Source organism: Euprymna scolopes, chromosome 7 (assembly GCF_053919585.1).
Source record: "Euprymna scolopes isolate OS-2025 chromosome 7, ASM5391958v1, whole genome shotgun sequence".
Taxonomy (NCBI): Eukaryota; Metazoa; Mollusca; class Cephalopoda; order Sepiida; family Sepiolidae; genus Euprymna; species Euprymna scolopes.
In genome coordinates, this window is record NC_136488.1 from 160,166,407 (window position 1) to 160,183,343 (window position 16,937).

Genomic DNA, 16,937 nt, shown 5'->3' on the forward strand with positions numbered 1-16,937 from the left:
TTGAAGCCCAAAAGGTTGTTCGTTTAAATGATACCACTCGCGTCTTCGTTGTTCTTCAACATTTTAATTTTTTAATTAAAACATAGGTCTTACCAAAATAAGCGATAGTTTTAATTACAGCCTCTTATCTTTTCTTTCGTTCTTTCCTTGATAAACTATTCATACTACCGGTTTCCAACCAATTATGCCATCTATGTGCTACTTTTAGGTGGATATATAACTGTATAATTTCTAGTTTTGTATAAACAATTCACAAACGCTCTCACCGGTTTCATCCAGTTCTTAAAGCCATTTCTTGAAACTTTATATCATTTGCAGTTCTTAATTTGTTCCTCGAAGCCTTTTTTGTTTTGAAATATAACTATTTTAAAAGACGCCGTAATAAATTATTCAAACTTGCCAAAAGTTAAATTAATACAAATCATCTGCAATTTTCATTTATCGTTTTTTTTCTTCAGAATTCTTCCATTTTTTTTTTTTTTTTTGCCATTTTTTTACAAATTGAAAATTATTCTAATACTTTCCATTTCTTCGTTAGATATTACGGTTAGGGTTCATTTTTTGGATAAGAAATGAAAACAAAACAAGTTGCACTTTTACTGACTAAACTTTGTTTTTTTGATTCGTTTTTGAATAAAAGGTAAAGAAAATGCATTTTAAAAACAATGCAATATTGTTCACGTAGAATATACAGGGTGGAACGATAAAAGTGTCGCCCCTAAAGAAAACAACACTACAGCTTTATTTTAAAACTTTTATTAGAAAAACTTAGTTCAGCTAACTTGATCATGTACTAAAGCTGAGATCTATTCAATGTAACCGCCTTCAACCTCAATCACTGCCTCGATACGGATCCAGAACTGGAAGCATGCCTTTTCCGCAGGGAGCTCGACGAATACTCGGCAGATGGCGGCAATCAGGCTGGCTTTGGTGTTGTGGGAGGTCATGTTGGTGATTTTCTCGACGTATGACCAAACGAAGTAATCCAGCAGGTTCAGGTCAGCGGAGGAGGGGGTGCCAGTGAGAGAAGAGTACAAAGTGGTAACACTCCTTCTGAAGCCATTGAAAGAACTAACCCATTAAATTATCACCACATTTGCCTCCTCCCATTTTTCGCCAAAAATATTTGAGTCCATAATTAACAAAGCTCTAAACATTTCACCGACCAACAATATAGATTTAGGCAAGTCCGTTCTACAGCAGATATACTAACTGTAATCTCTGAACATATATACCATACACTGGACAAAACATGGGAGGGTAAAGCGGTAGCCCTAGATATATCTAAGGCTTTTGACAGGGTATGGCACGATGGTCTTTTTAAAAAACTCAGATCATATGTTATCACTGGACGAATACTTAACATAATTAAATCCTTCTTAAATAAAAGAAGAATCTAGGTTATCCTCGACGGTCGTACATCCAAATAATATGATATAAATGCAGGTGTACCTCAGAAGTCGATCCTTAGACCTTCATTATTCTTGATATTCATAAATGACCTCCCTAATAAAATTGTCTCTGAGATGGGTATATTTGCTGATGACGCCACACTCTATAACAGGCATAAGGGAAAAATGAATGAACACGTATGTAAGGAATTGGCAGAAACACTAGATGAAGACCTCCAATTTGTAGTGGAATGGAGACAAAAATGGATGGTCACATTCAAGATATTAGTGGAAGTTAAACATGAAATTGAAAGAAAGAAACCTCAAAGAAATAAGAAGGAAGTTTCAAACTGAAGGTTAGAGAAAAGGGAAAGACGAAATCGTTTAAATCAATATAAAGAAAACAGAAAGAGAAAAGAAAAAAAACATCTAATAATGGAAATAAATTTGAGTATTTCCTTCTTTGGGAAGACTTTTTTTTATAATGGGGTAGATATTTATATATTTACAAATAAATACACACTGCTATTTATTTTATGATGGAAGATAATAGTGTTGACCAGGTGTATACATTTCCATTTTCATAGAATTTCAGTTCAAAAATAAATTAAGTTAAGGATGAGAAAAATTAAATACAGTGAAAGTATTTATTTTCACGCCAAAAATATTTTAGGATAAATATATAAAACTAGCAGGGATGGGGGGGGGGCTTTGCCCGGCCGTAAAATATGCTTAAATATGATATTTTAATTTTTCCAGATTTTGTATATATTATTATAGAGTTGTGATTTCAAAAGTAAAATAAAAAGTATTTAGGTGCCATCAGCTAGAATCGAAACCGAAAGCAAAACTGTAGCATTCAAAGCTGGTGACGTTACCACTGCACCAACGTGACACACATATGAACCGATTAAAAATGAACTAAGATGCATGTACAAAATGTATAACAATTTTGACCCCTTTTTGATCCCCTAAAAACTATTTTAACCAACTTAAGACCCATTAAAAAACGGTCCATAAAAAATCCAATCATTTGAGGCCCCTAGCACCACTCTTCGACTTTTAGTTTCGAAAGAGATAGTTTGAAAATATGGAGACAGACAGACAGAAATATATATATTAGATTAAAGTAAATGCAAATCAAATCAATTTTTGTAATTTCCAACAAATAAAAACCTCTTGAAATATTGCAACATTTTCCTTCTTCTTTTTTTATTTATTTTTTTAATTTATTTTTTTTTAATTTATTTTTTTTTTAATTTATTTTTTTAAATTTTTTTTTAATTTATTTTTTTAATTTATTTTTTCAATTTATTTTTTTTATTATTTTTTTTTTATTTTTTTTTTAATTTATTTTTTTTTTAATTTATTTTTTTTTATGTATTTTTTTAATGTATTTTTTTTTAATTAATTTAAAAAAAAATTTTTTTTAATTTATTTCTTTTTAATTTATTTCTTTTAATTTATTTTTTTTAATTAATTTTTTTTAATTTATTTTTTATTAATTTATTTTTTTTTTTTAATTTATTTATTTTTTCTATTTTGTTTTTAATTTCCATTACCTTTAATTTTTTTTCTGGAATTTTGCACTGTCCAAATTTTTTCAGGTTTGCCATGGGGAGAGCTTCTAAGTGGCCACCATGCTGCTCACATTGCTTCTCACTGACTATCTTAATTGCTGAATATCTAAAATTAAATGTATTTAAAAAAAATGTTCCTTTCTAATTGAAATTAAATTTTTTTGTGGTACCTGCAAGCATTGGGTATGCAAGAAGTACAACGGAATTGCTTGTTGGTTAAAATGTTAGATATTAGCAGGGCAGCGCCGAAGGTATGCTAGTTGACAATTATTATGATCGATATCTGTGAAAGTGTCTTTCTGTCTATGTGTGTGTGTCTGTGTACATTTCCCCACGCAATAACTCTGTCAATTTTAAGTCTACAAACTCGAAATTTGATATACACGGTACTGAGATTTGGGAAAATCTTTGTAATCAGTTCACGGCCAGAAATTTGGCTGTTAAGGGGTCAAAGTTCAACGATTTAAGTTTTGAGAACTCTACCAAACTCCTCCGCCAATTTTGGGTCTAAACACTTGACATTTTAGATATAGGTTCCTTGGACATGGATCTAACTTAATAACTTGATTTGAAACTAAAAGAATAAATGTTAAGGGATCAAAATAGGGGTCAAAGTTAAACAAATTGACCGCTTTTTTTTTTTTTTTTTGCTCAACATACACCTCCAAACACCCGGGCAATGCCGGGCGTAAATGCTAGTTTTTGTAAAAGTAGAATGTTATCATAGTGAAATAAATTTTTATGGATAAAATTATTTATCTTAAGATGTTTTAATAAAAAAGATCTTTGAACATAAACAATAATTAAAAAATAGGTTGACCTCTAGAGTCTGACGTAGTTTTATGTAGAAGTCATTTAAAGTGACGTGGGTTTAGAGTAGCACCTGGAAAAGATGTATCCATGTTTTAGTCAAGGATTGGGAGTGGGAGAGAGAGAGAGAGAGAGAGAGAGAGAGAGAGAGAGCAAGCAGAGTCAGTTGAGAAAGAGAGACAGACGGTCCACGGACAGTGATGGTTCCCAGTAGATGGGATCAGAATGCGTTAGTCTAGGACCTGTGTTGAAGCTTTCCAATGAGGAAACATCGGTAAATAAAGTTGCTGAAAAGACAACCCGAGATTTGTTGATTCATTGAGATGAGTCATCTTTGCAGCTTTTCCAATGATCCATTAAATAAGATCAAAGATGAACCAGATATGTTTCTCTGATTGACCCGATGTTACAACCCAAGAGAAGTATTATTATTATTATAATGTTACATGTCTGTTGTTAAACTGTATTTGTTGTCGCAATTGTTATATACGCATCAATTTAATGAACGATAGAAAAACTAGATTAGATGAACACATGTATATGCATGACAATGACAAGTATATACAAGCGGAGGAATAGAAAAGGAAAATAAAAGCGGAGAGAAAATGCATGTTGGCACAAAAGGCACTTTGAACAAGATGTCAGACTCGTCAATGCTCCGAACTTTTGCAAGACGTCAGACGACTGTAAACCGTCGAACAAATTAGACACATAGCAACTGGTTATACTGCAGACTAAGAAATTGTTAACTGACCTAGAGAGGGAAAAGCAGGAATGCAATCATATTCTGTTGACTGTGTCAGAAGCTTAGTGGTGAAACGACCGGCAATAAATACCCTTTCTTGCAACAGAACAAATAAAAAAACTCGTGTCGAATTTTAATTGCTTTGTTTCTTTGCGAAATTTTTAAACACAACGTCGAGTCTGTGTTAAAAATATAACAACTACATTACATGTATTTTCCATGAATCGACAACTTTTGTGCAAATTCAGCGAATAAACATATCTTTTTTGTTGTTCGGTCGTGTGAAAAAGGGATTTTATGCATAAACACTTGCTTGTCATCTGTAGAAACTTATCCAGATTTATGCGAGGAATCATGATCTGATGGACAGATTATTGAGACAATTATCAAATAATTACTAGAGCTATGGCAACAGCACATTCTTTTCCTTGTTTTGATTCTCAGCTATCTATCCATTGATATCTTATGTTTTTATGTCGAGTGATGTGGTTTTCGGTTGATTGTGTCTATGGCGAGAGTCAAAACAATGAAAAGAATATACTGTTGTCATAGCCCTAATAATTACATTAAAAACATTGAAATGCTTTGCATTGTTCTACTTGTTTATTTTTTTTATTTTTGTTTTCCATTTTTTTTTTTACTTATCTTCCTTTTCCTTTCTATTCCTTTTTTTCTTTTTTATTCTATTTTGTTCCTTCATTTTCCTTCCTTTTTCTTCCTATTTTTCTTCCACTTTTTATTTCCTTTCCTTTCTTTTTGCTTTATTTTCATTTTTCCGTTTCCCTTTCTTTCATTTATTTATTTCTTACGGTTCTTTTCTTTTTTCATCCCCCCTCCCCCCCCTTTTTTTTTTTTCGTTTTCTTTCGTTTTTTCTAATTCTTGTTCAATATTGTCTCATAACGTTGCTGGAATTAAGATATTTCCTTGAACATTCTTTTCCAATTTTTATTCACTCGGTAGTCTTTTCAGAAACATAACATTTTTTTTTTTTTTTTTTTTGAAAATATTCTTCAGTCTTCCGTTTTATTTTTCGTTTTCACGTTATCCATTTTTGTATCATTCTTTTTCTTCTTCCTTGATTCGTCATCTATTGTCATTTGTTTGTTTTTTATTCTTTATACGTCTCTTTTTATTTTCTCACACAAACTCTTTCTCCTTTCTTTTCTTTTTTGTATCAATTCTTTCTTGTCAACTTTCAATTGATTTTTTTAATTACATTTCATTACCTCCCCCTCCACACACACACCTTCATTCTCTGTTTTTCCTATATATTTTTTTAAAACTAATTATTCATTTTTTTTTATTTATACATCCCTTAAAGACATCAACTTAAAAATTGAATTTAAAAAAAAGATGCAGATGTTTAAGACAAGTGTTTACAGAATCAATTAGCATACATATATGAATTGCAACAAAAGTTGTCTTTTTTTTGCTCACATTAGCATCAAACAAGGCATATCACCACTATGACGTAAGGGACTACTATTTAGGACTATGCTTAGGAAAGATTAACAAGATGTTAGTTTACGTTACATTTAAACTTCTGCATATCAGTACAGTCAGAGAAGCAGGTAGCAGGAAGGGAATTCCAAAGACTAGCTGTTCGTTGGAAGAAACTATTAAAGTAGAAAGCTTTTTGGCATTTAGGGACCTCAACAGTGAAGGGGGGTGATTTTGTTTCCAATCTTGCTAATTTTCATTGCTATAAACATTTTACTGCGAGTTGTCTGCGTTTTATGACTACGATAATGCAAATCTATGCCTCAGAAGTTGTGTAATTTGGACAAAAGTTTCTCGCCAAATTCGGCCATATTTTTCTTTTCTTCATCCATATGCCTAGTGTCTATTTTTAATTTTGTTTTAAAACTAATTATTCATTTTTTTCTTAGTTGTACATCTCTTAAAAGCGTAAACTTGAAAATTGAATTAAAAGAAAAAAAATGATGCAGATGGTTAAGAAATGTGTTTGCAACATCAGTGAAACGTACATATATGAATCGCAACAAAAGATGATGAGCAGAAGATTTTAAAAGATTCTGATGTTCCTTCTTCATCGTGGCTACACTTAGTGACTTGACAAACACATCCAGTTGTTCAACTCTATCCAAATCTTTTACAAAATACTTTTTATCTTCATTCAGTGATATACAGGAACACTTTGGTAATCGTTTCATCAGTAGACGATGTGATCCTGGATGGATGGGCTTTACACTCACTGGACCACAACCCCTTAAATTTTTATCTCAAAGATAACAACTATCAAAACAATCCCAAACTATTCTTGAACTGAAGAGACCCATGACAACTCAAATCAGTTGCATCCAAGTGCGCTTGCAATGCAGAGGTGCACGTTTGAATTATATCACTAAATGGCAATAAAACAAACACTGTTGCACCTTCTTTGAGAGAAATTTGGTGGACAAGTCAGGTATAGTCAAGTCGGGTATAGCTCTATTGAAATATTTTGCATAATACTTTTATCTTCATTCAGTGATATGCGGGAACACTGTAGTGATCGTCTCATCAGTAGGAGATGTGATTCTGAATTTCTATAAACAGTTTTTGCAAAGGCTTCCTCCTGTGGAACACGTTGCCATTGGATTGCTTCCCTCATTGGTCATCTTTAAATTCAATGTCAACAAATTATTGTCATGAAGCATCTGAAATGTAATCAAACATTGATTGATGTTAGCACTCCCATAGTGTTCCACATCTTTCGTCTGTACTGAAGAGAACCATCAAAGCCCAAATCAGTTGCATCCAGGTGTGCTTGCAATGCAGAAGTGCATGTTTTGATCATATCACTAAATGGCAATGAAACAAAAGCTGTAGGACCTTCTTTAACTGGAGCTTGGTGGACAAGTCAGGTGGAGACTGAATTTTATTTGTACCGACTACATGAATGATATTAACGATTTTAAAGGTGGGTGGTAGGTTTTACGGAGGGAGGTCACTCTGTAGTATCAATAAATGAACAAGTAAAGTGGTTAACCGCTTTATGTGCCGACTCCATTATTCTGCTTTAATAATCTTTCTGAAAAAAAAAAAAAATAGCTTTTAGTTTTGTTGGATATTGGACTTGACCTCTTTATTATTTCTTTCCTTTTTGTTTTGTGAATATATCCTTTGTTTCAACATGAGGCAGCTCTCCACACTTCAAGTGACTTTTTTTTTTAAATAGCTATGGGGGATACTTTGATATTGTCTCATCGGTAAAAAGTGTATTCCTCAATAGGTTTCACACTCACCTGATCTCAACCTCTCAGATTTCTATCGGTAGGGTTCTCTCAAATGAGATGTCTATCAAAACAATCTCAAACTATTCCTGACCTGAAGAGGGACACCTCAGCTCGAATCAGTTGTATCCGGCTGTGCCCACAATGCGAAGGTGCATGTTTGGATCATATCATTAAATGGCAATAAAATATCTTTTCTGTAATCACACCACATTTGGTACAAATAAACCTTAGTCTATGCTTGTCCATCACATCTATTACTGATGAGACGACCACTAAAGTGTCTCATATCATTGAACACAAATAAAACAAAGACTGTTGCACATTCATGACTGAAACCTGGTGGCCAAATCAGAGATTCATGCTTATTTGTAACAAATATAATTGGATTACAAAAATGATTGTGAAATTTATTATCGAATCTGTCTATAGTCTAATGCTAAAAAAAATTCTTGCTCTCTCAAGTAATCGAACTTCTGCACAGTTTCAACCATTGTTACCAATCCTCGCAATGTTTTTTTCACTGTCTTCCTGACACATTCATTAACCCGTCTCTTCAAGTGGCTTATAGGCCTTGATAAGTAGTTATTCATTAGTTATTAAATAAGTAAGGCAAAAATGGCAAACCTGGCTATATTTGAAATTATGCTTTCGGTCTGACCATTAGCTTGAGAAAAACTGTTCTTAGGTATTTGCCTCCAACTGGTATGCCCTATGTGGAACCAGTTATTTTGGTCAATGAGAGAAGATTGAAGGTCACTGGTATCTTTAAATATCTTGGTAGTTTGCTGAGCAGAGATGGAACATTAGATGCTGAAATAACTCACAGGATAGCCCAGGATAGTTCTGCTTTCAGACTTAAAAAACGTGTCTGGTTGGATAGAGAAATCCGCATGAAGACAAAAGTCAGTGTATATGAGGCATGTGTCCCGACTTGTTTACTGTATGCATTGGAAACATTGACTACACATCGAAGGCATCTTAAAGCTCTGGAAAGCTTTCATCAGAAGTGCATCCGTAAAGTAATAAACATCAGTTGGATGCCTTTTACTCCTGACATTGTCATCCTTTAACAAGCCATCAATCATAGCATAGAAATGAGGATCATCAAAAATGTGGTTAGATTGGGAAATGGAAGCATATTCAGTAATTTGGCAGAGATTTGTTTTTATTGTGTATTGTTTTATTAGTGTGGCTTCATAAAAATTGAAAGTGTGACTGAAATCGAGCATATGCAAGAAAAGGGGTTTTAATAATGATTTCTTTTAATGGTTCTTTTCTGTTCATATCATTTTGTTTAATTTCTGTTGCACTCTTTATCTGGAATCCAACAAATGCCAGCATTAGTTGTGTGTACAATGTATTTTGAGTTATTTGTGACGTTTTTTTATGGTTTTTGGTGTAGTTCATATGATTTGGATTCCTGGTTTAATTAAAATTCTATTCTAAAATGAGCTTTTACTTAATGTAACAATCTTACCAATCTTTCCATCTTCGACTTGTTAATCTTGTTCATCTATGCATGCGATTGGGGATCGCTTGTCAATTTGATATTCCCTAGACACTTTCTCCTTCAGAGGAAGCCAATTCAATCTGCCTAGGGTTAATGCTGCTGGCAGGCTTATGGGTGTCTGTTGCTCTATATTTAGTTGACTATTTAAAATACAAGTGACAGTTTCCTTGTAAAAATTTCTACTGTACAAAGTGTATCCTACAAAATGATAACTTGAACATATTACCATACATAATGTCTCTCTATTATTAAGTGATCCCTGGAAACTTCTTCCTCCAGACGAAACTGTTTCAGCCCACCTGAGTGAATATCTCACTAGGTGCACGTTTGGCAGACTCTGCTGGCTTTTACTATTATTAGATTGGTTTGTGATCTAAGTGAAAATTCTATGAGTAGAGTTTTTTTTTTTTGTTTTTTCTTGAGCTGATCGTCTGTGAAATACAATACCATGGGACTGCTTCCCAGCTGACTATGAAATGTTCGTTTTCAAGTTCAATGTGAACATGTTCTTGAAGAGATGTCCTTTAAAATAAACTAGTCTGGGTGCCCGGCGTTGTCCGGAGGTGTGTGTTGAGCAAAAAAAGTTGTAGTAAGCAGACAGGCTCAAACCCGTGACGCGAAGGCGGAAAAGAAAGTGGAGGTGTGTGTAAGGGTGTTGATTGAGCGAAAAAAAAAAAAAAATAGAAGTAAGCAGGCTCAAACTCGTAACGCGCCGAAGGAAAAACAGGTGGAACCCCCCCCCCCAAAAAAAAACGGTCTTACCGATGTGCCCACTGTGGTTTTGACGTCACGGGCAGTCAAAATAACGCCTTTTATGTGACGTCATGGAAGTGAGGGTTGAATGACTTGCAAAATCTGCCAGCGAGAAAAAACGACTCTCCCTGTACAAAAGTGTTCAGTTGAGGGTGAAGGAGTTAACGTTTTCGGCCAGTCTTTTGATATTTGTCGTCCGAAGGGTCGAGCTTCAAAATGATACCAATCTCATGAAAATCCATTTCCTCTGTCGAAAGTTTTAGGCAGACATAGATACATTTATACATACATTTAAACAGATTTTTGCCCTTTATATTATAGACTAGTGAGGGTGCCCGACGTTGCCCGGGTGTGTGTGTGTGTGTGTAGGAAAAAAGAAGTTTTGGTAGGTAAGTAGGCTTGAACCCAAAGCCTTGAGACAAAGGTGGAAAAGAAAGTGATAACTTGATAACTTACTGCGACTCTAAGAGGGCAGAGGAAGTGAGAATGGTTGAAATTAAACGATTAAAAAGTTAAGTGAATGAGTTCACACAGGTGCGTAAATTTAACATCATGCTATACAGAAATAAAATCCTGCACTTAACTTTGGCTGCAAGCCAGTTTCTCCAAGATGTTGGGGAAAACCAACTCCTTACAAAAAGGAGAGTGTACAAATGAATAGCAATTGTTTGATATGAAGGGTTTTCCCTGCATTGATCAAAGCTTATAGCTTTCTGGACCTCCGTGGCATGAGTGCTAGGGAGCTCCATTTGCTACGGTTCAGTTTCACTTTTATACGGAAAAGCCAAACAAACATGCGGAGAGTAAGAATAATGCGAATATAGCGTGTAAAAGTTGCTCAATAAAAGATAGACGACCTTCTTTCATAAATCGGAGATATTATACTCTAGGGAGTATATAAAAAGTTGTAAGACGTAGTACCCCCCCCCCCTCCGCAAGCCCCCATCCCCTGAAAAAAACATTACCAGACATACAAAAAAGTGCACACACACACACACACATTTTCGCTTTTATATAATAGATTATCAAATTTCCATTACGGTATTCATTAATCTTTGTCCTTGAGTGGTTTCCGGGCCTTGATGAGTGGTGACTATTTGAAGTAAAAAAACAAAAGAGAAATGTATATTATGTGTATTGAGGTTGTTTCATATTCCATAACCAAAAATAGTTTGATTTTCATAAATTATTTAGTTTTCCAGGTTATACGGATTTGTAAATTTGTATTCAACTTTGATTGTCGGATTTCTTTTTTTATTTCTTTTTTTATTTTTATTTATTTATTTTTTTCTAAAGTCTGTTTTATTTATTTAATTTAATTTGTTTATTTTGTGTGCGTTTCCAGAAATCCAATTTAAGCCAAACTCTTGTAGAATGTTTTCTTAAAACATCTGATAATAAAATATACTACAAAAATATAACTGGATTTCTTAGACTTTCAAAGGCTTTTAAATTGGTGATAGCAACGCGAAGGTTGTATCAACTTCAAAAAAAATTAGACAAGCTTTTTTCTTTGAAGTGATAATTTTTTTTTTGTATTAAAACCAAAACCCTGAAATCGTGTTTTGTTTGTATTTATATATTTTTTTATTGAAAATACACTGATTCCAATAATCCCATAATTAATTAACCTTTCTGTTTTTTTTTATAGGGAATAACATATATAAGAGAGTGTTGTAGTTTGCTAGAAACTTTGTGTGTATCTTAAAAAGTATAATATCAAAGGCTATTAAAATGCATGTGTGCTAGTTGTTAAATCTATCCATCTTATGCTATTATATAAAAGGATATATGGTATAATCACGTTGATACAGCGACTCTTGTCAGATCACCGGTTAAGCAACGTTGAGCCTGGTTAGTACCAGATGGGTGACCATTTGGGAATTCTAAGCGCTGTATGTGCTCTCTGCTTATCTCAGCATTTGTTTCCAGTCGTCCTGAACATACACTTCACTTGCCACTGGTATTTAACAATGTTGACTCAGGAGAGGTGTGGTTGGAGATTGCGCACTTCCTGCACAAAAATTTTATGCGGAGGCACCCCTATGGTGGGTATCCATAGTCTGTCAAAGACTGAAGGAGTCTGTTGTATAAAAGGAACTTTGTGTGTGTAAGTTCGTTTCATATGGACTCCGAAACGGCTGGACCAATTTTTATAGAATGTAAAACAAATGTACTTTATGGATCTGGCAGTATTCTTAGATAGTTTTTGTATTGAAATGTCTTCAATAACTATTGATAATCCAAAAAATTCTGTGAAAGAAGGAACAGACGATTTTGATCAAAATAATTCCTTACACAGCCTAACATAACAAGTGCATTTGAGAAGTTTTATTCCTACACAAGCAGAAAGGTTTGGCATATGAAATAAACAGTACGTTCTTTGATATGACAGGAGCATATTCAAAATGGATATTTTTGTTTAAAGCATAATTGGATCATGATACTTGACTTTTGCATTTTAAAACAGGCAGAAGTGCCAGGCATATAAAATCAACAATAGGTTCCTTGATATGACAGAGGCGCTTTCGAAATTAATGTTTTTCTTTAGAACACAATTGAACCATGATACTTGACTTTTGCATTTTAAACTTCAATTTAAGCCGTTATATATAAAAATAATTTCATAAAATGAACAGCAGGTTCTCTACAGTGCAATGTAGATAATATATTGTGGACTAAGTTACTGCAGGGGAGGGGGAGCATGTGAATCTTCTTCCCGGTGCACCATGATGGGTCATCAACTGGAAAAGGTAATCAATTGATTTGATTAAAAAATGGGTGATTTCACTGATTTCGAGAACAAAAACGATATGGGAGGATGAAACATTCATCGATCATCATTCAATCCCAAACACATAAAGTATATTTTTTGTGAAGTTCCAGAAAAAAAAAATCGACTCAGCCGTTTCGGAGTCCATAGGGAACAAACTCATGCACACACCGGGCAAAGTGCCTTTTCAATCTAAGTAGAGATGCATTTTTTTTAAATGCATGCACATGGGCGTCAATAATAATAAAATCCTAAACTAATGAACTGATCATTATGGATCATGAAATATATTTATTCTATGCAACAGGGCGGGTAACATGAGGACAATATTATTTTTTGGTTGTAAACTTTAAGTGGGGGGGGGCGTCACCAAAATCATATAATGCACCCCCTCTAAATGCATAGAATTTAAAACTAATGCTATAGTCAATGTTCGTATCCGATCGGGATGAGTATTTAAGTATAAATATGAGAACAGAGCTCAAAATCAACTTCGAAAGCTAGTGGAGGATGATTTCTTCTTTTCCATGCAGCCTCTTTCTCTCTGCTCGATCGTTTTTTTTTTTTTTGTTTTTTTTTCATAGCTGTTGCTTAATCGAACAGCAATCTCCCCCCCCCCACTCCCGTGAAACATTCACAGCAAAAACTCGTCTAGCTACAACCACTGTAAAAAAATTTACCTTTCCCCTTCTGTGCACCTAAAACTAAGCAGAACTTCCACGAACAGAGTTTTTTTCCAAGAACTTCCCATCTTTAGAACATGCTATCATGGGACTACTTCCCGGCTGGCTACAACATGCTCGTTTTTAAGTCGAATGTTAACAAATTATTGTCAAGCAGTCCTCTTAAATAATCAAATCCGGCCAATTTCACTTTTCCTCTGTGCCTAAAACTAAATTTAACTACCATGAACAAAGTTTCTTCCCGAAAACTTCCTATCTACTTTCTGAATTTTTGAGATGAGGATTGGTTATTCATATTATTTTTACTCTTGGGACTATTGTTCTCAACTTGAATGTCATTTTCACAACGTTTCAGTCGATGTAACCTCCTACTTTCTTCAAGTGTATCTTGTTGAACTCTGGAATGTTTCTGTCGAACTCTGGAATATTTCTGTTGAACTCTGGAATTTGAACAGAATTTCAAACAGAACCCTTTATTCACTTCATGGGGGTAGCATGCTCTCGTTCCATCAGCCGTGACTGGATAGAGATCATAAGTAATTCTCAATTGTATTTTTTAGTTGCCCACACTGAAAATTGAACTTTCAACCTTCAGGAGACTATCACTTTTACAATTGATTTTTTTTCAAGTACTCTAACCACTGTGCCATGGACTGCAAGGGTCCTCGGGAAGTAAATAAAGGGTTTCGTTTGAAATTCCGTCTCAATTCCTAACTTCAGCAGAAACATTTCTGAGTTCAACACATAGACCTGAAGAAGGTCAGAGGTTACATTGACGGAAAAGTTGTGAAAATTACACTCAATATGAGAACAGTAGTTTGAAGAATCCAAATAATACAAACTTCCTATCTGTGGAATACAATATCATGAGGTTGCTTCAAAACATAATACAACATGATCGTTTTCAAGTTTGATGTTAACAAATTCTTTTAAAGCTGGCCACTTAATCATATTCTGTCCATTTAACCCATTTTCAATCCTCTCAGAATATTGTTTATCACCAACTGACAATAGCTGGGCCTTGATAATTAGTGGCATATTAGTATATAAAAACATTATAATATGTTTCTAGAACACAGAACAATAATGAAAGGCTGACAGTAAAGATGATAGTGTGTTACCTGTTGTGCATATTGATTCTGTTTTTTATATTATGTTAGATTTAAAGCCTAATAGTTTGGGGATTATTTTCCTACATCAAGAAATGTCAGAATTACTGTTATACAATTCTCAAACGAAAAGCCATATTCTCTTGTTATTATTGTCGTCCTATAAGAATCCATAAGAAAAACTCAGTAATTAATGGAAACAAAAAATATTGAACAAAAAAGCAAATACCAGAAATGAAGAGTATGGGTATACGTCAGCTCGACTGCCATAAGTTGAAGACTTGTAAATAATCGTGGGCTAACACGGAGACAATATAATCTAAGGTTTTTGTAATTAGTGGCAAAGTTCATTATTATCTGTAAGGTGGACACACAACAACAGACAAAAGTTATATAGATATTTTTTGTTCGTCAAAGTACTTTACCTTTCCTCGTTTCAAAAAAGCAGTAGTGGTTGATTTGGGAGCAAATACTGTTTTTTGTTTGTTTTTTTAACATTTTTTTTTTCAATTCAGTCTGGCTCAAGGACAAGAGAAAAAGTCTCTATTTACTTGCCTTCTCACAAGGACAAACTTAGAAAGAATGCCAGTTTTTAATGTGGAGAAACTCCATCTCTACAAATAGGAGCACTCTGGATTAGGAACAAAAATAATAATTGCCCAGCAAACCCACAATTCGCCCCTTTCATGGAGTACTGTTAGCACATCTGAACCACTATACCATTGCTGCAATGTGATATTTCATACTAGTTGCGTCCCCCCTCCTTTATGTACATACCCCTGACTAATCCAGCAACAGGAAAAGTCCACCCATATACTCTTGGAGTTCCTGGATGCCGAAAACCTTTTTACTTTAATAGTTTCTTATCTCAGGCTTTTAAACTTTAGAATTTCCTCCCTGTTCCCTACTTTCCAGACTGTACTAATATGCAGAGGTTGAAATGTAATGTAAACAAACATCTCACTGCTCAACTCCCTCAGTTCCATGCAAGAGACGACACCAAGTTCCAAGTGGCAATATGTCTTGTTTGGGGTGAAAATGATTAAAAGAAATAAAGATATACAGTCTAGTATCAGAACAGATACTATACTTTTCTCTTAGCTAAACGATAAAGCAGAAGGATAAGATGTGTAAGGGTTTAGATGAGGTTCTCTTCTTGATCAGCGAACAGTTTTTTTTTTGTGTGGATTAGTATTGGAATTGAGTATTGTTAAAAACTTGAAATATGATTGTATTGTTAACATAGAAGTTTTATATTTATTCATAAAAAAAAAACAAATTTGAAATCAGTTTATTTTTCCAGAACTGTTTTTCAAGTTTTATGTCAACAAGTTTGTTTCAGTTTTGCTTATCGTTTTGATCCTGAAAAATAAATGCATTGCAATTTCAAATTTCTTTATATTTTCTTTTTTTTTAATGATTGTTTTTTTTTATCATGTTAAATAATCTTATGTGATTTAGAATACAAAGAAGAAATTTTCTATCATCAATGTCTTTATTCTTGTATTTTATTTTTCTCCTAGATGCTCTTCCAAATGATTGCCCACCTTCTCAGGCCCTTCAGCTAGGATTCGAACTTGCTCTCAAAGAGAGGGACGCTGTCTTACGAGAAAATGCAAAGGCTTTGGAGGAACGTGACACCGCTCTTCGACAGTATCAATTGATGAAAACGGAGCGAGATCAAGCTCTCCAAAGCCTTGAAAATGTTACTGGCAAAACAACGAAATCAAGCAATACGTAAGTGCACCTTTCCAACTCTCTTCATTCATTGTATTGTGTTTTTACTTGGTGAAAAGGCACTAACTTTCAGTGATTTTTTTTTTTCTTTTTGGATGGATATATAAGTGTTGGGACGATTAATCGGAATCTGGAATAAAAAAAAATCAGACCTTTTTTGGGTATCAGAGCAGATTACTATATGGTCGTTTTCAAGTCTAACGTGAACAAGTTCTTGATGAGTCGTCCCCTTAAGTAATCCAATTTACCAAATTTTCACTACTAATAATTACTACAATCAGTTGCTTTGTATGCTCATCAGTTGCTTCGTATGCTCATCAGTTGCTTCGTATGCTCATCTGCTGCTATGTATTCTCATCTGTTGCTTTGTATGCTCATCTGCTGCTCAGCCAATTAGACTAAGTCCTCATGCATGTTTCCAGAATATATACATTCATTTCCATCTCCCTTCAAAATTTCTTGCATTTTCTTAGACTAAACAGTTTTTCCTAACTAAAACTTCTAAAGAGAATGTTGAAGTCATTATTACTCGAATCATAATATCTACTACTCCTGCCTCCAGTATCACCAGTGATAACTATGTCATGAACTTCGTTTGTGTTTCAT

General features: G+C 34.0%; 1 protein-coding gene across 1 annotated transcript in view; it reads left to right on the forward strand.

Annotated features, from left to right (window-relative positions):
• Positions 1-16,937, forward strand: part of LOC145280215 (tight junction protein ZO-1-like) — a 737,272-nt gene that overhangs the window by 275,800 nt on the left and 444,535 nt on the right. The window contains exon 3 of the mRNA XM_080131991.1: positions 16,118-16,331. Coding sequence (XP_079988117.1) covers positions 16,118-16,331 — 214 coding nt within the window. The remainder of the gene's footprint in view (positions 1-16,117; positions 16,332-16,937) is intronic.